Source organism: Musa acuminata, chromosome BXJ1-6 (genome assembly GCF_036884655.1).
Source record: "Musa acuminata AAA Group cultivar baxijiao chromosome BXJ1-6, Cavendish_Baxijiao_AAA, whole genome shotgun sequence".
NCBI lineage: Eukaryota > Viridiplantae > Streptophyta > Magnoliopsida > Zingiberales > Musaceae > Musa > Musa acuminata.
The window spans coordinates 44,360,579-44,386,105 of NC_088332.1; the positions used below are offsets into that span (position 1 = coordinate 44,360,579).

At 37.6% G+C, this 25,527-nt stretch overlaps 3 protein-coding genes and 2 pseudogenes across 8 annotated transcripts; 2 read left to right on the top strand and 3 right to left on the bottom strand.

Moving 5' to 3' along the window:
* Positions 1 to 43: 43 nt before the first annotated feature.
* LOC103990222 (large ribosomal subunit protein eL28y-like) lies at positions 44 to 4,770 on the bottom strand. Its single transcript, XM_009409299.3, has 4 exons — positions 4,632 to 4,770; positions 3,980 to 4,132; positions 3,715 to 3,878; positions 44 to 340 (listed from the first exon to the last, which is right to left on the bottom strand). Exons 2-4 carry the CDS (start codon positions 4,125 to 4,127, stop codon positions 206 to 208), a joined length of 447 nt encoding a protein of 148 aa, XP_009407574.2. The 5' UTR covers positions 4,128 to 4,132; positions 4,632 to 4,770; the 3' UTR covers positions 44 to 205.
* A 1,485-nt stretch (positions 4,771 to 6,255) lies between these two features.
* LOC135677244 (uncharacterized) lies at positions 6,256 to 12,004 on the top strand. Of its 2 annotated transcripts, none has more exons than XM_065189335.1 (4): positions 6,256 to 6,642; positions 6,965 to 7,070; positions 10,912 to 11,067; positions 11,436 to 12,004. In XM_065189335.1, the coding sequence occupies exons 1-4, from the start codon at positions 6,302 to 6,304 to the stop codon at positions 11,661 to 11,663; spliced, it is 831 nt and encodes a 276-aa protein (XP_065045407.1). In that variant the 5' UTR covers positions 6,256 to 6,301; the 3' UTR covers positions 11,664 to 12,004. The 2 variants fall into 2 exon arrangements, with proteins under 2 accessions (XP_065045407.1, XP_065045408.1); XM_065189336.1 differs by having other exon boundaries at positions 10,924 to 11,067.
* A 2,474-nt stretch (positions 12,005 to 14,478) lies between these two features.
* Positions 14,479 to 15,696, bottom strand: LOC135677575 (jacalin-related lectin 19-like; annotated as a pseudogene).
* On the bottom strand, positions 15,533 to 23,153 carry LOC103990220 (ELF3-like protein 2). Of its 5 annotated transcripts, XR_010514628.1 has the most exons (6): positions 22,103 to 23,153; positions 20,186 to 21,195; positions 18,446 to 18,497; positions 17,241 to 18,359; positions 16,607 to 16,718; positions 16,147 to 16,486 (listed from the first exon to the last, which is right to left on the bottom strand). XR_010514628.1 is itself a non-coding variant. In XM_065189341.1 (4 exons), exons 1-4 carry the CDS (start codon positions 22,319 to 22,321, stop codon positions 17,343 to 17,345), a joined length of 2,298 nt encoding a protein of 765 aa, XP_065045413.1. In that variant the 5' UTR covers positions 22,322 to 23,153; the 3' UTR covers positions 16,879 to 17,342. The 5 variants fall into 5 exon arrangements, 1 of the variants encoding a protein (XP_065045413.1); XR_010514629.1 differs by lacking the exons at positions 16,147 to 16,486; positions 16,607 to 16,718 and adding an exon at positions 15,533 to 15,551; XR_010514625.1 differs by having other exon boundaries at positions 16,147 to 16,718.
* On the top strand, positions 22,921 to 24,320 carry LOC135677576 (glycylpeptide N-tetradecanoyltransferase 1-like; annotated as a pseudogene).
* Positions 24,321 to 25,527: the final 1,207 nt, after the last annotated feature.

The window sequence follows — 25,527 nt, forward strand, 5'->3', positions numbered from 1 at the left end:
ACTGCTTGTATCAAGATCATGTGCCAAATATTAAAGAAGTTCATCTCAAATAAAACTAGATTATTAAAACTCTTGTAATGAAATCAACAATAGAAAACGAGTTAACAAAATTCCGGGTGACAGCAATTCTTCCACTAAAACTTAGTGAACCAAAGACCAAATAAAGGACAGCTAAATAAGACAATCCACGGACACAAGCATTGATCTAGTTTCTCACTTTAAGAGCCTGTCTGTTCCTCTTCTTTGTGCCAGATTTGGCAACCTTAAGGCTTCGATGTACCGCACTCAGCCGCACTAGAGCTGAGTTGGTCAGATCTGGCCTATAGTGGTTGTCAGTGACCTGCGACAGGAGATGGAACATTTCATATTAGGTAAGTTTGTTGGGTTGAGTAATTATGTTCATTAAGATGCAGAATCAGCAGTGGGAGTATAGCAGAAGAGAGGTGGAATAGTTCATATTACATAAATACAAAACTAGTCACAGGATCTCGGAATGGTTCAAAGAAAAATAAATACAATGCGATAAGATAACAGATTAGTATAGGGCGATAATGTTTTGAGGCCACAAGACAAATCAACTCATGCTTTAAACATAGATCCCCAACTCCCCAATGATTAATATTCGCCATCGGTGAAAAGTTTTGATTCAAGTTATAAACAAAGAATGTGGGGGGTGGTAAACAAGGAACAGACCTCAGAAGCCAAGCACTTATGTATAGTGAGAGTGTAATGTAGAGTGCCAAAATAAAAAAGAAAACAGAAAGAAAAGTATGGGAAACATTCTATACTCAAAATGAGATATTTAAACAATTGATCTATTTACAAACAGAAGAAATTAATGAAAATCAGGAAAAAAAAAAAGTTACATAAAGGAAAATTGTTTTCTAAAGGAGCATTTAGGGGAAAAAAGGAACAGAGAGGCTTCTTATATGTTACAGATCATCATAGCAGCACTTCTGTTGTGTACAGAGTGTAGAGCGCCAAACATGCAAAAAGAAAACAGGAAAGGAGAAGTGTAGGAAGCGTTCTGTACTTGAAATGAAATATTAGGAAAAAATTATAACTGCCGAAACAGAGGAAATTAAATAATATTATTCGCAGCAAAACAGAGAATGCCTTTTTCTAAAGGAGAATTTAGAAGAAAAAAAAAAGCCAAGCGTAACTAGAATATTTCATTGAACAACCAATCCCGTGAGACGCGCAATGTTACTGATCACCATTGCAGCACTTTCATGGAGTGTAGAGTGTAGGGTGTAGAGTGCCAAAAATAAAACAGAAAAGGGAAAGTATAGGAAATATTCAATACTCAAAATGAGATAATAGAACAGTTGAGCATGTAGAACAAAGGAACTTAAAGAATAATATGAAAAAAAAAAAGTCACATAAAGGACAAAGAGCACCCGACTCTTTGGCTTGACCTACAAACTGAAAATGTCAGATTGAATCAATCAAATGTAGAAGTGGAAGACAACTGTCCATCTAGGATCAATAACAAACCGTAATATCCCAACTATTTGGGTCATCTATGTGCATCTATTCCATCTAGTTAAATTAAGAACACCCAAATCTCTTTGTACATTCTTGTAAGTTCCACAACTTACAAGAAAAATGCAGCTTCGTTTGCATTATAACAGTAACACAAAATTAAGTACTCTTCCATCCTACAAACTAATTGACATGCTATACCATCATCTTCAGTTATCATGGATTATATATGTGTAGATTGGGGGATAGCTTTTCTTATTAGCTAGGACTAGGTTATCGAGCAAGTATTATGGTTTGTCTATAATGTTACGCAGGGTTTCCAAAATTCATTGATCTTACTGCGATCTTTAGTTGTTTCATTTTGCCAATTTACTTCATATCTTCCTTTTTCTCTTTCTAATTTTCTTGATTTTCCATCATTTCTTTTAAAATTATTTTTCAGAAAGGACATGATTTAATCAATCTAATATATCTAATTTATGAGTCTTGATATGACTAGTATAACTCAGAATATTCAATATATGAAAACATAGGAATACAAACAAAATTTGGAATGGATAAGAAAAGCAATCATATGTCACCCAATGATTTAAAAAGCGCTAGGCACCAAAAGACGCCAAAGTCCAAAAACGCCCGTAGCGCTAGGTGCTCACCCGAGCGAAGCAAGACACTAAAAATATAAAAATATATATATATAATTAATAAATATAATTATTTAAATAAAAAAATATATGTTATTAAATTAAGAAAATCGAGTACAAAATCACAATTCACATTAATAAAAAGTCTCAAAAATCAAAACAATAAAATTTTACATCAAATCTATTAAGTTGCTTTGTACACTTGCCATTTATTATAAAACCTAACAATAATTTTAAATAAATAAAAATCAATAGTATTAAAATCAAAATAATATATTATTAATTTAATAAATAAAAATACTATTATTAGTATACAGTTAACAGTATGCTGTTAATATACTGTTAACAGTATAGTGAGAAGAGTGTGAGAAGACCGAGTCTGCTGAGGCAACGACAGCGGTAGCAGGCGACAGTGGTAACTAGAGCGGCGACGACAATGGTAGCTGGAGCGGCGGCAACAGCGGGAGCAACGACAACAGCGGCGAGTAGCAATTGTGGCAACGACGAGTAGCGACAGTAGCGGCGATTATGGCAACGACAACAGTGGTAGCTGGAGCGGCAGCAACAGTGGCAGCAGAGAGCAACGATTACGGAGAAGAAATCTCGGCGACAAAATCGCGAGTGTTAGGGTTAGGGAACTCGAGGAAATCACGAGAGGGAGCCTGATATCGGTGATTTAGTTGGTTCGATTAAACCAGCTAAAGCACCGGAGACCAACCAGACCTAAAAATCTGGTTCGGTCGCTGGTTTAACCCAGGCGCTCGCCCGAAGGGCCCGACGCCTGGGCTCGGGCGAGCGCCTAGGCAGCGCCTCTTTGAAGCACACCACCTGAAAATGAAGCGAGGTGCTCGGGCCTCGTCTCGCCTCGCCCAAGCGCCTAGGCAAACGCCCGAGCACCTATTGTAATCACTGATGTCACCACAAACAAGCCCCGGATAATACAAATAGTCATATAAGGTGAATTAAAGTAACCAAAAACACAGTCAATATGCACAGATCATGCAATAAAAAGAAACTCAATTGGTGTCATTCGTGTATTAATAATGCACTAAACTGAATGGCCTATATGACAGTCCAAGGTTCAAAAAGAGCGTGATTGCTCAATCTTCAGAGTCTATGAACAGTAGATAGGGAACAGATGAATAAAATACAGATAAAATTTTAGCTTAGGAATTTGGATATCAAATTCATTTGTTTAAAGTTGAGCTAAGAAAAAAAGAATCATCATCTAGTTACTGAGTAGTAAAGACAGAAGAGATAGGGCATTAAACAACTGTAAGGATACAACAGAAACATAGTAGGTCTTCATGAAATAGAACTACAATTTAAAACTAGACATATGCATTAATTTGATCTAAATTGTCTTACCTCAGTAAGCTTATTAGGCATGCTTAGTCCTATAGAACTATCAATACATATTTAAGTCAGAAACCAAAATATGCATGTATCATAAAGTACAATTTACACTACCAGCTACAATTGAAATTTGTTAAAGGAATACGATTCTAAGAACCGGAAAACAGGATGTGCCATAATGCTAGCAATCTAATAACACATTCAGATCTCAAGAAACAGAGGGAGCTGATACCTGGTTCATAACAACTTTTGCCATCTTACAGAACTCCTTCTTCATGACTGATCTGTGATATAAGCTACCAGGCTTGTTCTGCTTCTTTGTCTTAGTCGTCGCAATTGCTATGGACAGGTCCTTCCCTCCAGCCTGAATGGTCACTGTCTTCTTGTTTGCCAACCCTGTGATTTTTCATTAGATATATGAACACATCAAAATGCAAATGAAGCTCAGATACTTAAAAAGAATGGAACAAAAATAAAACCAAGGACTAATTTCCTACCGGAGTGCTTGTAGGAATTGACATTATAGAGATTGTTTGGCTCCTTGCTAAACTGCACCATGGCAGTATCGTTACCGAATTGCTTCACAAGGAACGCATTGTTCTTCTTCACAATCTCCCAAATGAGTGAGCCAGGGACGGTGGCCATCAGTGCTGCAAGGTATAAAAAGTCAAAAAATTAAAGGAAATAAAAGGAACTACGACATCAACAATCGAAACTAAGAGGCCAATCCACTCAAGTAGAACAAAGCCTTTAATCAAACAAACAATGATGTCAGAAACCAATAACAATTAGATAGAAGTACTTAAGAAAGAAAGAAATAACATCACAGACCACCAGCGAATCACATATACTAAGAAAGCATAGTTTATCTCATGCCATTGTCAACGGAATGTTAACTTGTACCATAAACCGATCAAAAGGAAACGAATACCAAAACGTAGATAACAAATAAAGATCAGAGATCTTAATATATACCTAACAATCACCTAAAAGGATCACCAGATACACAAAATAAATGAAGATATAAAGAGAATCTATCAGTGGAAATGACCAAAATGATAGAAACAATCGCTCGAGAACAAATGCAAGTTCAAACCGCTAAAAAATACACATAAAAAAAGCTAAGTAAAGAGAGTTTCAGATGCGAGCATTAGAACAGCGGTTGCAGGGGCAAAAAGAGATGAAGGAGTTCCACTCGGTCGTTCCTATTCGCCTCGATCGCCGCCCTGGTTCGTAAACCTTGGTAGAACATTTTCTAGCGGTCAGCCGCGATCACCAAGCGGAATGACATAAATGGCCCGTAACGGCAGCACATGGGGTAGGTCACACACAGATAGGCAACAGAAGGCTAAAATAGTAATTATGCGTTGAGAAAAATCTGGGTTCATGGACGAGTCCACTTCCGTAGGGCCTCCTCTGTCCCTTCTCTGGGCCTCACTCCCGCGGCCCAGCAAAGAAACTTAAACGATCTCTTGAACTGTATATTTTATTTTTAAAAATAATTAAAAATTTATTAGAATATATGACGATTTTAACTTTTATTTATTTATTATTATTATTATTATTATTATTATTATGTTTAGAATCTATAATGCGGTTGTATTTTGGTGTAGCGAAGCAACAATTTGTGGGATCCGAACTTTGCTTGTTTTCTTAAGATCGAGACGTGTACTCCGGTGTGACCGGTAGATTAGAAGATCGTAGCAATTTATCACCGTCAGCTTGCTATTCTTGTTGTCTATCTTATTTGAGATCGGAGACAGCATCAAGGTGGATCCTTGACACGAGAGTAAGCTAATTAGTATGGTGATTGATGACTTCTCAGCCCTTGACTTTGAAATGACAGCGCATCGTTAACCACCGCAGAACAAAGGTTCAACTGATCTGGTTCGGACGACGTCGTTCCTCCCTCTTCTTCATTGCATCTCATGTTTCTCTTGGGAGTCAATAAAGCAAGGACGAGGTATTAACATTGCTCCGTTGCCTGCATGTACGTACCTCTCTACTCGCTACTCTTCGCGCAACGTAGTTTGGTCCTGCAGCAGCTAATGCGGAAGAGCAACGCGTTCGCCCACCTGGTGGTTACGATAAGACAATCCAAGACGTCGTTCAGTTAGAACCGCTAAACAACGATGAGACCCTAAATTAATCACCGAATTCAAATCATAAAACCATCCCCAAATGCAATGAGTTATTAATTAACACTCGTTCCATGAGACCACTGCAAAATGGTACTTAGAGAAAAAAAAAACTCCTTTATTTCAGAAACACTAGAATCCTAAAATCCGATTGATAAGATATTTTTTAGAGTTTATAGGTTCAGAAAGAATAAAATCGTACGGAAATGTCCATTGCCCAAAGCGAACAATTAACTCCACCTTGACTATGAGTTCTTGGCTTCCCTATGGAATGGAGTACTAATGTTGCTATTTAATCTCATATTAGTTCAGGAGCATGAGAACCAATAATTCATAAGTCCGTCAGGTCTCTTTTGTCATTTAAAAATATCTTTTAGAGAAGGAATATTTTAAAATTAAAAAGATATTATCTAAGAAAAATGAAACATGAAATAGCAGACACTATCTAAGTATAAAAAAAAAAACTTTTCGAGGAAATCACACAACATAATTACAATGTCACTATTTTTCATTTTAGCTCTATAAGGATATAGAACTAATCTAAATATAGTGGGGCATATACTAAATTAATTAATTTCCGAGGATATATATATATATATATATATATATATATATATTTGCTATTCTATGTGCAATAGGGCTTGCGCTGCTTCTCGGTCGGTGCCTGAGACTGCTTCCTCCATGGAGGGAAGCGAGAGCGTCTTGGAAGCCATATTCCAAGAACCGGCTTTCGGAGGACCGGAAGAAATCCTAGACGACGACGACGATGGCGGAATCGAAGAGGAGGGTAAGGAGGACGTCGAGATGGTCGACGCCGAAACCCTAGAACCCGGCGGCGGAGGTGGATCGGTCGCTGGATTGGCCGGAGGCGACACTCCGCAGACCGAGGGCGGATCTGGAATCCAGAGCCGCGGTCGAAACGGCTCTAGGGGCCGTGGCAAGAAGAAGAATCGCCGGAAGAGGAAGGGTGGTGGAGGCGGCGGCGGCGGCGGTGCTACTGCCAGTATCGCCGACATCAATAGGTGACCACTTCATGATGTACTTCCATTGTTCTTCTCAGGAATCGGCTTTGAGGGTTCTGACCAATGAATGGCTTGATAACCTTTCGATCCGACTCACCACTGCGACTAGTCTTATTGTCATTGTTCCTGTTCCAACGTATACGATCACAAAGACTCGATAAGAATACAACTACAATATTGTCATGAAATAATGACAGATATCTATTATCCAAATCTGTTAGATGGCAGATATAGTTGTGTTTGTAATTTGTCCTGTTAATCCTTTTAAGATCCTAGAAAAGTCATTGTTACCTAATCGAGTATTTCTTTTGATGTTCAACAGGTTTGTGATAGAAACATGCAGGCATTTAAAGGAGCACAAGTCATACTTACTCTGGAATGCTATTGGTTGTCTTGGTGTTTCTGTTGTCAAAGATCTTGTTAAGGAGGTATGTATTTCATGATCCATCTAGAGTTTTTGTCACCAAATCTTCTTGCTTGAACTTAATATTGTTGGAATTAAACTTGTTAAAGTATCATAAAATGGTTAATTTCATCAAAAGAAAGGTTTTGAGTGACATATAGAGTTTGAAGTTGTAAAGAATTTTGAGTGAAAGATAGAATATCTTGCCTTGTTTTACTCTTCCTTTGTGTGATAACCCTATCCCTTCTTCATATCAAGTTCAACATTTGATATTAGAGCTCAGTTTAAGTTATGACCTCTTCTCTAAGCACCATCCAACTCTAGATCCCTAGATTAACAAAAGAAAATTATGATATATGGTGCTTCCGAATGAAGGTTCTTCTAAGCTCCCAAGATGTATGGGACTTTCTAGAAGATGGATTTACTGAATCAGGCCTAGCAGCAGAAGGAGCAATGAATGTAAAACCAAGAAAATAACTCAAAGATAGAAAGGAGAAAAAAATTTTGTTCACAATCTACTAAGGGTTTGATGATACAATGTTCGAATTCATCACTCGAGCAAATACTTCAAAAGAGACTTTGGAAATGCTTCAAAAAGCATTTGGTGGTGTGGATAAGGTAAAAAGGTTTTGTCTACAAGTTTTATGAATTGAGTTTGAAAAATTACAACAAGGTACTTCTGAATCTATTTCTGATTCTAACCAATGAAGGTGATAAAGAAAATTCTAACCAAAGATGCCAAGGTTATGGTCGAGGACGTGGTAGAAATTAAAAAAAATCTGAAATACAATGTTATGTTTGTAAAATATATAGGCACTATCTCTTTGAATGTTATTATAATCCTAACAATCAAGGTGATAAGACAAATTTTGTTGAGGAAGAAAAGAATGAAAATCAAGTCTTGCTAATGATTTATGATAATTTGAAAGAAGATCAGTCTATGACCTGGTATTCATATACAGGAGTCTCAAATCACATGTGTGGCATCAAAGAGCTATTTTTAGAAATGAATACATGTTATTCTGGGAACATTACATTTGATGATCTATCTCAAAGACCAGTAAGAGGCAAAGGTAAAATTTTTCTTGGTCTTAATAATGGAAAAGAATTATACATTTCAGATGTTTATTATGTTTCTGATATGAAAAATAATATTCTAAGCTTGGGTCAATTATTTGAAAAATGTTATGATATTGAGATGAAAGATATAACTTTCTCAATTCATGATAAGAATAAAACATTGATATAACATGTGAAAATGGCGAAGAATATGATGTTTCCTCTGCTTTTATGTATTTTTGATCGATCAAATTGTTTTAAAACTGATATTAAGGACATTTATACATTATGACACCTTAGACATGCTCATTTAAATTGAGGCTTTGAAACTTCTAGAGAAGTATAATATAGTGACAGGAATGCCAAGAATTGATCACCTATCAAAGTTATGTGAAGTATGTGTCATGGGCAAGCAAGAAAGAAAGTCTTTCAAATCAAGAAGAACAAAAAGAGCATGATATCGACTTGATCTAGTGTATTCAGATGTTTGTGGCCTTATCAGTCCAGTATCACTTGGAGGAAGCATGTATTTTCTTATCTTCATTGATGATCATAGTGGCAAAATTGGGGTTTACATGTTAAATAAAAAGAAAGAAGTTTTAAGCAAATTCAAATATTTTAAAATTTTGGTTAAAAGTCAAAGTGATTGTAAGATTAAATGTTTAGGAATAGATAAGGTTGGTGAATATATATCAAACGAGTTTGAAAGTTTTTATAGAAATAATGAAAACATCAATTCACCATGCCATGCATACCTTAACAAAATAGTGTTTCAGAAAGAAAAAATAGGACTATTCTTAATATGGTCCAATGCATGTTAAATAAAAGAAGAATTCCTAAAGAATTTTGAGGAGATGTTGTTGCTTGTGTAGTTTATTTGCTTAACAGATTTCTAACAAGGCGAATTGGTAATGTTACACCAGAAGAAGTATGAAGCTTACATAAACCAAGAGTCGATCATTTGAGAATATTCGGAAATGTTGTATTTGCTAAGATACTAGAAGAAAAGAGTATCAAACTTAAGGATAAAAGTCAGAAATGCATCTTGTTAGGTTATGCTGAGAATTCCAGTGGTTACAAACTCTACAATCCTATCACAAACAAAGTTGTGATGTCAAGAGATGTTGAGTTTGATGAATAATGGATTTGGAACTGGAAAAATGATGAGCAGCATAAGAAAGCTATAGCTTCAAAAGAGGATGATATAATACAAGTACCGAAGAGATTTTGGTTGAATCATCACCTAGATCGGTTAGGTCACATGATTCAAGAAGTCCGATTGTAAGAAGGATAGTATCGATTCAGGAGTTATATGATGTGATTCGAAGGATTGATACTAATAATGATAAGCTTTTTTATTTTATATTTTTGCAGGATATGATCCATTAACCTTCGAAGAAGCTTGTAAAGAAAAAAAAATGGCGACAAACTATAAATGAGGAGATTCATGCTATTAACAAAAATGATACATAAGAGCTTACTACACTTCCAGAAGACCACCGAGCGAACGGTATTAAGTGGATCTTCAAAACAAAAAGAAATGTAAAAAAGGGAGATGAAGAAATACAAGGCACGATTGGTTGCAAAGAGATATAAACAACAATATGGGATCGACATAAGATTTCATTTTATAAGAGATCATGTCAAAAACAAAGAAGTGGAGTTACATCATGTTAAGACAAGTGAACAAGTGGTCGATATACTCACGAAACTTCTTAAATTTGAAATATTTCAACAACTTCGAAAGAAACTTGACATAATAGATGAAACAAGTTTAAGGGGGGAGAATATTGAAATTAAAGTTGTTAAAGCATCATAAAGAGATTAATTTTATCAAAAGAAAGGTTCATTGCATCAAAAGAAGAAATACAGAAGGACAAACCAAATTGACTATTGATTCTTGAAAAGGTTTTTTTAGAAAATAGTGATTCATACTACATTTAATTAATATAATATATCTTTGGGGACTATATAAACCCCTTATGTTGGGTCATGAAACATATAGAGTCTTGAAGTTGTAAAGAATTTTGAGTGAAAGATAGAATATATTGCTTTGTCTTACTCTTGCTTTGTGTGGTAACCTTGGTAACCCTATCCTTTCTTCCTATCAAGTTCAAAAGATGTTGCAAAATTTTTCGTGGCCAGCTTAAAATAGTAATATTTGATTTGAGTTGACATGGTAGAATACAGTTGTGAGCTGTTAGTCACATTAAATTCTTTGCTAATTAGCTGCTTGGTTTAGGTTGGCTGCATTTTCCATATACATTCTCTACCTTGCTGGATACATTGGTGCCAGAATGTTATTCATGGTTATTAGCAGAGTCTTTCGTTGATCAAACAATCATGTGTTATAGTTGAATTGTCTAGGCCAAAGTTCTGCTTGAACGTACATTTCTTGGAGCAGATTGTTCTTTGGTGCTTGCTAGACATTATATATTCTCTTCTTAGTACAACTTTAATTTAATTATTAATTTGAAAGGAGCATAGACATTAAAATGGTTGTTTGTGCTTAGAACCCTCTTCTAAGATAGTCAGCTTGTTATCATGGCTTAGGATTTTCCTTGAAGAACATGTTCTTTTGATTGGAAAATGATGTTGTTGGCTCTTCTTATACAACTTCTGAATTAGTGAGAGGCTATAACATCATTTCTTGCATCTTCCATGTCTTAATAGTTTCCTTGTTTACAAATGACATAATTTGCAAATTTTCATTAAGATATAAAAGAAAATTCGAAAAGTACAAATGAGAAAAATGTGGCAGGGAGACCTGAATACCATAATTTTGTTTTTCTTTTGGTATATCTAAGTTGCAAATGCAGGTGGATGCCATCCAGCATTGTGGTGGCCAGAAGACTGCTGATGGACGGCGCTTCCGCACAGGAGGTGGAATTTTGTGGAATATTCTGAAAACTCGTGAACCAAAGGCATACAAGGAAATCATGAGCAAGGGCAGGGAATTTGAGGTATGGAAACCAAGCGCATGCATGCGCTCTGTTGTTTTATAACTACTCCTAGAATGCTTCTCTCTTCTAGATGTTTAAGATGGAATCAATTTGGGATTCTTGAAATTGCTTGATAATGTACAAGGAAATATGGTGTATGTTGGCTTGATGATATTGGTACACACAATAATCCACATCTACATTCATGACAATTCATGCATCTGACTGCACTTGTGCTATTCTTGTTTCAGTCGACATTTTGATGCATCTTGCCTAGAGCAGTTTCACTTAAACATTAGTATCCTAATTGCCTCGTCAGATTCTTATTGTGAAACTGTCCAACATGTACATTGTGCTGATAATCGAAGCTTTTGAATACTCTTGTGCAGAAACAATTCAAGGAATCAAAAGCTAAGATGAGACGTAGCAATGAGGCACAAGTTTCCGACACAAGTATACCCAATGAGGCAGAAGTATCAGACAATTCTGAGCGTGGTGCGTATGTCGAGAAGAAACTTGAATCATCAGAATCCAAGACACAGCACAAGAAATTGATGGATAGGATGCGAGTTCCAGTTTCATACGAAGATCTGCTCGAGGAGGGTGAGATATGTTAAAGAAACCACGAAGATTGTGAACAGAAATACAGTGCAGCCATATCTAATCCTCATGATCCATTTTACTCCATAACTAAACTTCTAAAGCAGAATTCCATGCAGCTGGTGCTTCTCTCTGGTCAGGAAAATGCATTTCCTTTCTTCATAGACGGGATGAAATTTTTTGCTCGGTAAAGAGTTTAGGGTCTGTTGCTCAATGGGACAAAGTTAATCAAAAAATACTGATAAGCTATGCATCTTGATGCTATCATGTACTCCAGCTTATAAGATGGCTATTTGTTGATAAATTTTTTTAACGATTCTCTAGATAATATTCAGGATTTGAAAAGCCTTGCTGTCAATTGGTTGGTCTTGTTTATTTTGTGATTGAAATGCTTTATGAGAGAATTATTTAGGTAGGTTATATACACAATCATCAATTCCAGAATTTTTTTTTTGGCATATTCACAAGTTCAAAATTTCAAGTGCATATTTTTCATCTACAGAACAAAATACAGTTTACCAAGTTAAGTATATTTTAGGATGATTAATTATATATTACAGTTATTTTTGATATTTTAATCATTATATTTAAAAAAATTATATTGGTATTCCTATAGTTATGAATATGAAATATCTAAGTTCATTTATTCTATTGATTTTGTTAATAAAAATATAAAAATAAAAGGATAAAAAGATAATTTTAGCATTCTAAGTTTGTGGTGGTGGATAGCATCGCTGGTGGTGGATATGCAAAGTGGCCCTGATGGTTGGATATGCAAAGCGGCCCCGATGGTGCTGAAATGTTAAATGGACGGTTGGATATGCAAAGCGGCCCCGATGGTGCTGAAATGTTAAATGGACTTCTTGTAAAGATATCGATATAATAATTAACTATAGGGAGTAATACTTAGTTTACTTGATTTTATGATCATAAAAAATGGACTTCTTGTAAAGATATCGATATAATAATTAACTATAGGGAGTAATACTTAGTTTACTTGATTTTATGATCATAAAAGAAATGGTATGTATCAATCGATCCAATCTTTATATTTATCAAGCCAAAGGCAGTAACTAAAGCAAAATTGCATCTTCACTAGGAGTGAACAGACATGAGTTACATATTTGTTCTTGCAACAGTCGAATATCATAATATGTAATTTGAAATGTCTATTCCTGAAACTGATATTTCTGACAAAATTCAAATGAGTCTCATATGTATTCTTCAAATGTCAATGAAGGTTCTGTTCTTTTGGTACCACTGAGTAATAAAATGGTAAACAAATTAATTAAAAAAATGAACCACGGATAATTCTGAACAAAAAGTCCAAACTAGTAAAATAAAAACTGAAATTTAGCTTTTATTACATTTTTTTTACACATCTATCATTTTAAGACGTTTACTATTTACCGTTCCCTTTTTTTTATTATTGATAATACTTAAAAAATATTAAAAAATATTTTTTATTATTTAAAGTCTCAATATTACTGATTTTATTTTATTTTTTCTTTTCCCACAATCCATTATTACTTGATGTGGCCATTAACCCTTATCGATGTTGCTCATCGCACCATTCAATGTCGATCCCTCATCCTCTCATGAGGAGAGAGGAAAGAAAATGAGAAAAATGAAAAAGAGACTATTTACATACATTTACAAAATGATAGCTTATAAATATTATTATTTTTTAAATGATGATATAAATAGTAAAATGGGGGTTGTTAATAGTAATCCCCCCATTTTAAAAATTGAAAAGAGTATTTTTCCTTACAACTACTTCAAATATTAAGGTCCTTCAAATTAATACATAAATTATTTTTCAAAACTATGATTAATATTAGTTATTATATTTAAAATATAGTAAAATTTAAAGTGCCTAAAATATCTCAAATATTTCTTAATAATAATGAATTTAATAAATACTAAGTTTTTTGGATATATATATATATATATATATATATATATATATATATATATATATATATATATATATATATATATATATATATATATATATATATATATATATAATAGGGCTAAATAATTCCCGCCTTTACGCCTTACTGAAACGATTTATTTATGTGATTGAGTCCGACGACTGCCATTCTGATCCTAAACTTTTTTGTGCTCTTCCTGCTACCTTGGAGACCGCCACGATCGATCGATCGATCGATCGACGAAGCCTGCCACGAAATGGGCGGAATCAGCATTGTTAACGATGATGATGGTGGTGATGCTGATGAGGACGAGGAGGAGGAGGCGATGTTGGAGTCGTCGATGACTCCCAGCCTATAGCAGATCTCTTGTTCTCGTCGTTCCAATTTGTGTAAATTTCTCTCTTGATTCATCAAGATCTTTATTCTTTTATTATTATTATTTTTCTATATCGTCTCGTTTCCTGTTTTTTTTTTCAGGTCGATCATTTGTATGTTCGTTGGGTGAGTGTTTCCGCTAGATTTCTCTGCTCTCCATCTTTCAGCAAGCTCGTTGTCCATGGGATCTGGTAATTGCCAATTCAACTCTGTGCGGCATGTATAAATCTATGAGTTCCTCTCTTACCTCGAGCAAAATTTATCTTTTCTCGCTATCCGACGATAACAATCTCTCTTCTCCTCTGATCGTCGTTGCCCGGTTTCCTCTTTTGCTCGGTGACAACAATCCCTCTGTTGATGTGCCAAAATTTCTCTCTTTCATAACATCTCAATTCTTCACTTTGATGGTTTTTATTTGAATTCCTTTCCTTATAGGCCTATGAGTTGTTATGTTAATGAATTTGAACCATTAATCCAAACTGCTCGAGTTCAAACCATTAATCCAAAAGAGCATATGTACTCCAAACATGGATATGAATGCACTCATATGTAAATTTATAAGTAGGTCTCTCTGGTTTAAGTCAGATACAGATATGGATTCAGACATGCATTATCTTACAACTAGTAGTACATCAAGAAACCCAATGAACATAACTTGTGAATTAGCAAACCTCATCAGAAGAGAAGAAAAGAAACTTCATGTATATGTCTTCCGGGATTTGGCAGAGGTATGTTTCCCATGTTTTTATTGCCCAAAGTTTTGGATGCCATAGTGCCTATCTTCTGGAGTTTCTGATGCACTGGTGTTGCAGAACTTCACACTAGGGATCGGTGAGAGGCACCAGCCGATTGCATCGAGGTACCACCCACATCCTCCGGTGAAACCCACCATCAATCCTCCATCCATGGGTACTGTGAACTGGGTTCCTTCCTCGACACCAAAAGTCCTCTTACTGCTCTTGAATGCAAGCGACCTGATGACAGGAGAACCACCATATACTACAGGGCAGTAGTGGCCACTTCATCAGGTACTCCAATTTAATCTGCATGGTTGTAGGTTCCATTTAACATGCATGAGTTGAGCACTTGCAAGATTAATGGTAGATTACAGCTATAATAAATGTTGTTGGATCTGATTTAGTAGTGGATATGGGTTAGATTTTGTGTTAAGGACATGCAATCCAATCTGAATAGATTGGATGGTCTACTATGGTTAACTTGATCTTAAATATTTAGAACAAGTGACTTAGGTTCATCAACTAAGATAAGAAGCCGATTGATTATTCTATCGGGATTGGATCATTCACACTAATTATAAGTTATTTTACAACTATTGTTCTAATAGGATCAGATTCTAGAAAACAAGAAGATGCATACTTTTGCTATCATGCTGCCACCATTTCCTCCATGCTTTTCTGCCAGAAAAGGCTTCCCACTCTTGTCATATTCAATCCGAACTGAGTCGATGCATCGATCGTATACGAGAGTTATCTGATGCCGGTGTGGATTCCGTCATCCCAGCCACTTCCACCATGGCCTCCCCAGGGAGCCTACCTTCACAGTCTTGCTTGATCCAACCACCTTCTGCGCTTGCTACATTCAAAGACGATTCAGCATGCACGCTGAAAAATTAGCTAATGCTTAAGGAGATTTGTGACAGTGATTGGTGACCAATATGCAAATGCCAATGTTTGATCAAAATCAATTAACTTTTTTACTACAAAAGCCTTACAGCCATGGTTATATCATTAGCAGAGTGAGCCTTCCCTAACCATGATTGACTCCAAGCAGCAAGTGATCCACTTCCTCTATGAGAAGTAAAATGGAGAGGGTGATATCTATATATAGAATGTGATGAAGGTGGAATTCAAAAGCATAAGTGTGTATAATTAAACATAAAGTTTCAAACTTTTAAATCTACAGTTCTATGCCTTGGGGTTCAGCAAAGCTGAGCTATGTATTTCACTGGATAGTTTACACTCGAGTTGAATGAGCTGAATACATCCTGAGTTTATGTGGATATTTCATTGAGTGTTTTTAGGAAGCTGGCACATGTCACAGAACAAATCTTAACTAATATCTCCAAAATGATTCTATCCCTGTGCTTTATTCCTTTTTCAGATTTGACTCAGCTTAGATTGTATTGTTATAATCAACATGACAGTCTTCTTTCTTCCAGCTGATCCAATGGACAAATTTCAGAATATTTTCTAAATGATGACAAACTTCATATCTTTTGAGTCAAGACTTCCCACAAAAATGGTTGCTGACATTTAGAGAACTGAAATTATTAAGTTGCAGTTATATAGAAGCTGAAACAGGACGAGTCTCCACTTCATAGTAGATAATAGCACTAAGCATCTTCTTTTCTTCTTTTGGATTAAGAAACATCAGGTTTTAGCCTAAACAACTCTCTGGGAGTAGCATCTTCTTCGATTAATTTAAGATGGTCAATTTGTAGACGAAACAGCTCTCTGGTCTTGGTTAATTCCATTCTCTGGAAGTGAACAAGTGTAGACACCTCTCTCCTGGAGAACCATAGTGTTTTGCAGAGTCAGAATGCTTTCTTGGTTCGCAGCAAAGGCTTAGCGAGGCTGGCAGATCTCAGCTGCTGATGGTAGGATGAGGTTTAGGAGTTAAAAAGGCACCTGATGCCAATGCATAGTCCATTAGGAGTTTGAGTTCTACTGTAAACTCACACAGCTTGAAGGTTGCCTCTTGAATCAGTGCTTTCAGCTGACCACTGACTGGTAAGTATTCCTGATAGCACAAGGCAGCATCAAATGGTAAGTTCCATACTCCTCAACTTGTGGAGTGTAACAGAGATTTATATGAAACCTGAATCAAAATGGATATTTGAAACCCCGAGGAATTGAATTTGTCAACTCAAAGCAACTAAATCCTAAAGGAAATCCATACGAAACATAACTTCAACTTAACCATGGAATCTGAAGCACAAGAAATTGTTATTACAGTGTCCTGTACACACTGGACATTGTTCTAGAATGATTTTTGACCAAACATTAGCTGAAAAACTGTGGCTCATTTGCACACTCCAACCAAATCTTATATCCATCCAAATGTAGTTCTTTGAGACATTTACAGTAACTACTGCTAAAGCCGATATTTATACCAAACGAGCCATAAAAGATTTCTTTCATATTATCATATCCATATATAAGACCAGACAATTGTGTATTGTATCACCAAATAAAAGAATAGCCTAGTGTATGACGTTATCGAGAATATGGCTTGAACTATAGTTGTTGAAAGTAATCTTACCTTGGCACCAAAGTTCACTCTCTATTATTGAGAAAAAGCTCCAAAGTGAGCTCACATCCCCATCCATGAGTAAGTTGAAACTCACTTTTGAAAGGACACAAGTCATGAGTCATGTTGTTGCCTCCCTTCTTGTATTGACCGGAAAATCCTTGCAGCTGACTCCGTAGCAGACCTAGAATTATGAGGCACAACCTTAATCACACGAGTCTGGCTATCTGTACCATTGGATTGTAATGAGCAATTAAGACTGCTCGCTCCAGGAGCTGTAGGAAATAGAAGAAATTGATCTCTTTCTTCTAGTTGTGCCTTCTCAGAGGGGCTGTTCACTGTGCTTCCTTGAAACTCACTGTTCTTTGACACCTGAAACTTCCCAACATGGCCAGGAAATGCTTCCTTCCTAGGAATGGGGGACATGTTACATGAACGCCTGGAATGCTGACCAGTTTGTCCATTGGGCTGTGAACCAGCTAAATTTCTGACCTGTTCGACTGCAGAGGTAGAAATGATTGGGTTCCAAGCTTGATGGCCATAAGGTGTGGGATAATACAGGGGTGCAATTGCCGAAGGACCTGGTAAAATACCCAGGTTTGGTGGCTGATGAGATGCTGAAACACCAAAAGCTGGGTTGATGAAGTCTCCTGCCACTTGAGAAGCACCAAGAGGTGTGCCTATTCCATAAAGAGGGGCCATGAAGCCACCAGTTGGTGGGCAAGGTCCTGTATAGGGCTTGTAAACAAGACCTTCCGAAGGCAACATTACAGGAACTAACCATTGGTTTCCCAGGGGAGGAAAACACAACGGTCTTGACTTGTCATCTGGAGCCATTGGCACTGGTAATGGAATACCAGAGTTGGACCCTGCTTTTGGAACTTGACCATGTGGACCTCCTTTAGACCCATCCTCACATGCGGGGAGAGCTGAAACTCCAGCAATGTTATCAGCTGGCTGCTCCTTGTTCTGTTTTGGGTTCTGAAGACCACCTTTTGGTCTAAATTCCTCAGGCCGAGGATTTGTATTACATTGAGGCAGTGTCTTATTGGGTGGTTTTACTGAACATTTGCTTAAATAAGGATTGCCTTCAAGAAGCAAATGTGGCGATGCAGATATCAACTTCTGAACCTGTTTCATTTAGAATATTTACTTCAGAATCTTTGTAATTCTAGCTAATCTGATGATCTATGAATTTGCAACTGTCCAAAACTAACCTTTATTACCCTATGAAGCTCAAATACTTGTATTGCAAAATCCTTTTGCTGACTGGACAAAAATTAAGAACATGTGTCATCACAGAGAAGCACACAAAACCATGAAAAAATTACAAAATTTGATCTAACAAATTAAAAATAGTTCTAGAATTGCTGAATAAAAGAAAAGTTTATTCATATATTTCTGTGCAATATCCAATCTAATACTTATAGATGCAGTACATATGACAGTTACAGTACGTAAGACTAAGGCACACATGCTTTGACATTCTTATATACCACAGGAGTTCCTTTATTGGGAAGAGGGTAAATCTTAGAATCACCGTAAAGCCACTGCTTTGCAACCTTGCTGATCAGGTTCAAGTTGCAAAAATGATCTCTCGTTGGTAGAAGCTTAGTGCACTGGGAGCCCTCCCTTTTCTTTTTGCTTCTATCGGGTGAATTAAGTCAAAGAGACATTTACACAGCTCAAATGGAAATCTTAGTTTTTTTACATGTAAGAATTAATTGCATTAAGAAGCCTAGAAAATGATATCTGTTTCATCTCGACAACAAAATTTCACATAGTTTCTGTTCAACTTTGGGAAAACTATGTTTGGTTTATGATGTACCACTAATATATAATATGGGACTTCTAGGGTCCAATTTAGATGAGTTTAAAACTGATCAGTTGAAATTCACCAGGCCCAAGTTTGCTCATGAGACAAACTTGCAGAAATATCAATCCAATTCTGATAAGCAGGAGGGAACTAATCAGGCTGTTCTGGTTTGGCAAAAAGTTGCATTACTGCCATTACTGCAGACAAGAAGAAAGAAACCAGTAGAAAATTTAGTGTCTCTAAAGAAGAAAAGAATAAATGAAAATTTTACTTTAGTGCATTTTTCTTATTTTTATTCTTTTCTCATTTTTGTATATCCCTATTTTTCTTGTACTTTGAGAGATTTTAAAATGGGGAAGGGGGTAGTAATTGAGAAATCAATTAATCAATGAACCTATGAATGAACAAAATTATTTGTTACACATTATGTCAGAGACTGATGAGAGGCCACAATTTTTTTCTTCCGATGGTATAATTTCATTGTCCATGTGTAAAGGTGTGATGAGAGGCCACAGTCATTATTTATTTTCTATGATCTTTTAGAATCATTATTTTCTCAACCTCTCTCTTTCCCTTCCTTTATTCTCAAATAAAATAAAATACTTTATGTGCTTGTCATAAGCTTGTTCTACTTTAAATTGTCAACATGATATCAATCGGGCCATGATTGTAGCCACAACCTGGGCCACTTGGTAGTTAAAAAAAGACAACAATCATAGGGAAGATAAGGGACAATTTTTTTAGGATTTTTAAACAAAAATGGTTTGCCAAATAACAAACATATTTTTTAGATTTCACTAAAAAAAGGGCATAGCCAGGTTCCCGCCAATGCGGGGTCTGGAGAGGTTCAATGTATGCAGCCTTGCCTTTAAATATTTAAAGAGGTTATTTTTATGACTCAAACTCTGATCTCCCAAGTCGCCAAGGAGCAACCTTACCGTTGTACCAAGACTCACCCTCATTTATTGGTGAAATCTTTCTAGATTTCAGTAATAGTTTGAAATGAATAATAAACTCCATGCTCGAGCAAATTACAATCAAGAATGCATGCATGCAAAATATGGATGATCACATTTCATGTGCATTAAAAGAATGTACATTTTAAAGAATAGGCATACAGTGATAGTAAAATACTACGTACTTGATAATAGCTCTTCGGGCTGTCCAAAAATGCTTTGAACCAATCACTCCAACAATATCATCTGGGGATATCACCAAACCGGACACGGTGCCCACCATTAAGGGCTCAGATGCATCATCTTTTCTTTCTAAATCTCTAAATTCCAATAACCCATTTTTCTTTGCACTGTCCTCTTTGTGGCAATTCCCAGAAATATCTGTAGCTCTATGACCTTTTCCAGGTAAAGCTTTATAGCATAATTGACTTCTGGTCTTCATAGCCTCACCATCATTAATAACAGCAATATCATTCAAGCGCTGAGTTCCACTCTGATCACCGTTTCCATGACACAATACTGTATCGCCATTCGTTGATTTCTCAGTTAAATGCAAACTGATTGTATCATCTCTAGCCAAAGAATCTTTCGGACTGTTTGATCTCTCACCAGTTGTATGGGATAACTTTTCTTTGGCTTCTTTGGGTTCTCCGATTGTTGAAGTTTCTTTAGGCTCTTCAATTGTTGAAGTTTCCTTAGGAATTTTTCCAATATGAATTCTATTAGAATTTTTTGATTTCATGCAAGCAATATCGGTTTGTTGTGAGGGCGTCTTGTTTGACTTTGGGAACTGAACCGAAGAATTGATCCTAGCAGAAGGAATCTTCTGTAGTTGCTGGGAATTTAAGGTAGTTGACTTACCTGGATCAGTCATGTGTGTATCTCTTTTCGAGGATGCAAGAATTCCCGAATGATCTATATTATCATCCATGTCATCCACATCAACCATTATCTTCCCACCAGAAATGTTCACACTAAGGCTGTGTGGTCTCAGTGGGCTACATTCAGCAACTGATCCTGTACCGAACAAATTTCCAGAACTTGCTTGCTTCATAAATTTTCTCTTGAACTCCATCCTCATTGGAATACCATTTGTTTCGTCAGGCGTACAAGATTTAACTATCTCAGCTGAATGAAAAGACACTTGAGGAGAAATGTACAATGGAGAAAGCATAATCCTTTGATGGTCACATCCCTAAAACAGAAAAACAAAAGCTTGTTAGCAGTGATTAACTTGACAGAGAAATAACAAATGTAATGACCGTCACAATATAACCATGGTTAAAAAAATCAAATATTGATGTTTAAGGTTCTTAGAGAGATATACTCAGAAGTTGAGGCGATCATTTTCCTTTTGGTCAAAATATCTCCCACAATATGAAGACAATTCTGGACATAAATTTAATTTCTTTCGACACCAAGGAAGGGTGGGCCTTAGTACAAGAGCAATGTTGGTCCTTTGCATCCTCGGTGACCAAGGTTCAGATCAGGGAAACAACTTCTCTGCGTGCGAAGGTAACCCTTTACAGACTCATACTGGCGGGAGATCGGTGCATTGGGTTGCCCCCCCCTTCTTGCCACTAACGACAGCCGATACCCATACCCATAGCAACCATGCAATAATACCTCTGACATGTTAAAGGTTCAAAGCAGGAAGACACAATGGTCAATTGGAGCCAGTTCGTGAGGTCAAGCATATATGCCATTGAAGCAAGCCAGGATTCAATGTGAAAATTCATACACTTTTAAACATGAAATGTAGCAGCAAATGGGATATTCTGTGGCTTCAGTATCATCCAAATTATCTCAAAATTGATTGTTGGTCATTATCTAATATGATAGAGCATCGTTTCTATGTAAAATGCCATAAACAAAGGTGAAGAAGCAGAGGAAAACAACTACAAGGGAACAAAACAGTAGCAATAGAGGAAAATGATTGACATGAGCAATGAAGTCCGTTCAAGCAAAGTCAATTGTCCATCCCTGTTAACTTCTCAAAGAAGAAGAAGTAATAATAAGATGCATTATAGCAGCAACATAAGCAGCAGTTCCATATGCTAGAAGTTGGCGGTAAGGGAAAGCTATGTGACAACCGCACTGACCTTGCTTGGCGAAAAGGAAGGGGATAAGTCGCTGGAGCTGTGAGGAGGAAGTGATAGGGTGGAGGATGCCAAGTTGAGCCTCTGAGACGGGATACTAAGCAGCTCATACAACGCCATCTTGTTTCTCGGCGGCGCCCTCGGCCCCCCTTTCTCTGCATCATTCACATGGAGCCTCGGAAACAGAGGCCCCATGACCTTCTCCTCCTCCGCCCCTTTCATGTCTCTCAACTCCGCAATCTCATCAAGACACGCAGCTCGAACAGTCACATCCCTAACCCACCAGCTACGAAACCCTATCGACCATCCAATATTAGCTCAAGATTAACTCTTCCCGTCGACAACCAGCTGCCAGTCTCTGCCAGGAAAACCCCAGCGAACCCAGCGGCAAAAGTCCGATTTTTCTCCCGGAAAAGGCCAAGAAAGCTGATGCAGCACGCAGCAGTCTCCAACCGGATTCCCCTGACGACACAGATTCTTCTGTGTGATCCAATACTCGGACGAGAATTCACCAATCGAGAGTCGACGAAGGGGAACGGGACGCGGACCGAAGGAAGAGGATGTAGGGTTGGGAAGATAAAGATTCGGGAAATTTGGGATCCTCAGCCGACGCTGATGCCAACAAGGAATGGTGGTGTCATTTAGCATGGCCGGCAAACCGTGCTACTTAACACGGGATCAATAATTTGATTGATTGATTCTTTTAGTCATGCATTGATTAAGGCGAAAGCCGTTATAATATTTTATATATCACCCGATCCGATATCGATTATAACAAGAGTACGCCGCTGTCGACTGTTGCAGGCGACTAAGCAGCTCTCATGGCTTTCGTCGCCTCTTCTCTCTCTCCAAACCGTAATTTGTCGATGAGCTTTGATTCACTTAGATCTGTTGATCGACAAAGGTGTCCGATCCCTTCTCTTTGAGTCGCCGTTTTTGGTTCCTTCGCGATCGATTCCTACTTCTATTTCTTTTGATTGGGTTCGCCTCAAGTTTCCGCCATGGTGGACGGTGACAACGGCTCCTTCTCTCCTGGTGAGGAGCAAATTCCATACCCAGATCTGCAGCATGGAACCGATACGACGGCGGCGCCGTCGCGTCCTCGGAGGGCGACGGGGTGGTTGAGTCTCTTGCTCACAGGATCCAGGAGGCTGTCGCCGTCGGTATGCGGCACCGCTTCTGGGAGACCCAGCCGGTGGGGCAATTCAAGGACGCCGGCGACAGAAGCCTCTCCGAGGGCCCCATTGAGCCGCCGGCGCCCCTTTCCGCCGTCAAGCCTGAGCCCTACAACCTCCCCGCCCTCTACGAGTGGACCACCTGCGACATGGACGACGAACAGACCTGCGCTCGGCCAACAACTACATCGAGGACGACCAGAACATGTTCCGGTTTAACTACTCCAAGGAGTTCCTTCAGTGGGCACTCCGCCCACCAGGCTACTTCAAAGCCTGGCATATCGGCGTCCGAGTGAAGGCCACTAAGAAGCTCGTCGTCTTCATCACCGACGTGCCGGCCAGGATCCAGGTCCGGAACGAGGTCGTCCGGATGGCGGAAGTCAAACTTTCTGTGCGTCCACAACAGGCTGAGATCGAAGCGGCTCGCGCCCGTGATGATCAAGGAGGTCACGAGGCGGGTCCATTTGGAGAATATCTGGCCGGCGGCCTACACGGCTGGGGTCGTCCTGCCGACCCCCTTCACGACCTTCCGGTACTGGCACCGTTCTCTTAACCCGAAAAAGCTGATTGATGTGGTATTCTCCCGGCTCGGAGCACGGATGACGATGAGTCGAACGATCAGGCTGTACAAGCTTCCGGTATCAACTACGACGACCGGGTTAAGGAAGATGGAGCTTCGTAATGTTCCAACAGTCACTCGGCTGCTGAGGGAGTACTTGAGCCAGTACGTTGTTGCGCCCGACCTCGATGAGAATGATGTGGATCTCATGCAACTGATTGAAGATTATTTTTGCCAATATTGTGACAAACTTTGTTTCATTTATTTGTGTGTAAATAGGATCTCACAAGAGTATAGGAAAATTGGCAAGATGTACATATTCGAAAGGTCAAACTGGCGGACAAATAAATCCTCAACGTGGCATCAAAAAGGATGCGTGATACCAACAAGCAAGGAAAAGAAACAGTCAAGTAGGCAGGCAAAATCTATATACAACCCTATAAAACAAAATTTATGCCAAAATTGCCCATTTACAACCCTATCTTAAGCCTTGAGAAGTAAATCATTTATTGAAACAAGTTTCGCAAAGATAAAGCTGATTACATCACATCATTGATCAAAGTATGAATATAGAAGTAAAAAATTATCTGAGACCAATATTTCAACATATTTTTTTTTCACTGGCAATCAAGGTACAAGGGCTAAAAAGGTCAAACGTCTCTAATGGTCAACAAAAGAGAGATGCTAGTATTAAGAGCAATAAATGTGAAAATGAGATCAAACATTAGTAACCCACAAAAACTAGCAGAACAACTAATCAAACAATTAATAAGCAGTCTTGAGATTATTATAATGGATTAAAATAACTGAAGGAACAGATACCAAAAATTATTTGTTATATGAAAAATCATTAAAATAAAGATGAAGAATATCCAAACTTGAGAGTCACATAATTGCCAAACAAATCTATAAAACTGAAACATGTCATCAATGTTTAGCGAAGCTTAACCTATGTGTATGTAATGTATGTGCAGACATACCTTTGTATTTGAAAGCATAGTCATCAGATGACTCATGTTTCAGTTTCACATTACTTTAAAGCTTATTATTCCTTGTGTCACTACATTTCACCTGCTAATTTTCCCTATTTGATTAGAATCATGTTATCACAGCACTAGGTACATAGCTTAATGTACTAAGTACGTGTTCAATTCCCTGTTCTGCTCTACTCAGGTATTTTACAGTAATTCTTTATGGTAGTCACAAGGGAAGACACCTATCATTCTGGTGACAACAAGCCAAAAGAAGCTTTTGACATCAGGGAGGTTAGATGCTCAGATCTCTACACATTTAAAGGGAAACAACAATCACCCAAAATGAATCCAATGAAGAATGACTTCAAAGATGCACTCATCTTTCAGTAATATCCAGCAAATAAGATTCCAAATCTAACTGTTTAATTCAAATGAAGTTTTCTAGCATCCATGAAATGCAGACACATGGACAAGGAAGAAAGTGGGGGTGGGGGAGGAGACGAGAACCAAGAAAAGAAGCAATATTGACAGCATAGATAAGAGAGTGATTTGACACAAGAAGCTGCTAATACAACTCCTTTCTGTACTTTCTCTCTCTCTTATAACGAGGTTTCTATTCTGTACTCTCTCTCTTATAACGAGGTTTCTATTCTGTACTTTCTCTCTTATAACGAAAGTTAGTGATTTGACACAAGTAGCTGCTAATACAACTCCTTTCTG

Bases quoted from the DNA above. Each gene is read 5' to 3' on its own strand.
- LOC135677244 (XM_065189335.1), top strand. From the start codon at position 6,302: ATGGAGGGAAGCGAGAGCGTCTTGGAAGCCATATTCCAAGAACCGGCT. The intron at 6,643-6,964 runs GTGACCACTTCA...GATGTTCAACAG, and splicing joins AGTATCGCCGACATCAATAG to GTTTGTGATAGAAACATGCA. The intron at 7,071-10,911 runs GTATGTATTTCA...GGTATATCTAAG, and splicing joins TCAAAGATCTTGTTAAGGAG to TTGCAAATGCAGGTGGATGC.
- LOC103990220 (XM_065189341.1), bottom strand. From the start codon at position 22,321: ATGAAAGGGGCGGAGGAGGAGAAGGTCATGGGGCCTCTGTTTCCGAGG. The intron at 21,196-22,102 runs GTCAGTGCGGTT...TTTCTGTTTTAG, and splicing joins CTTCCTTTTCGCCAAGCAAG to GGATGTGACCATCAAAGGAT. The intron at 18,360-18,445 runs GTTAGTTTTGGA...TAAATGAAACAG, and splicing joins AGCTTCATAGGGTAATAAAG to GTTCAGAAGTTGATATCTGC.
- LOC103990222 (XM_009409299.3), bottom strand. From the start codon at position 4,127: ATGGCCACCGTCCCTGGCTCACTCATTTGGGAGATTGTGAAGAAGAAC. The intron at 3,879-3,979 runs GTAGGAAATTAG...GAAAAATCACAG, and splicing joins CAATTCCTACAAGCACTCCG to GGTTGGCAAACAAGAAGACA. The intron at 341-3,714 runs GTATCAGCTCCC...CTCCTGTCGCAG, and splicing joins CAAAAGTTGTTATGAACCAG to GTCACTGACAACCACTATAG.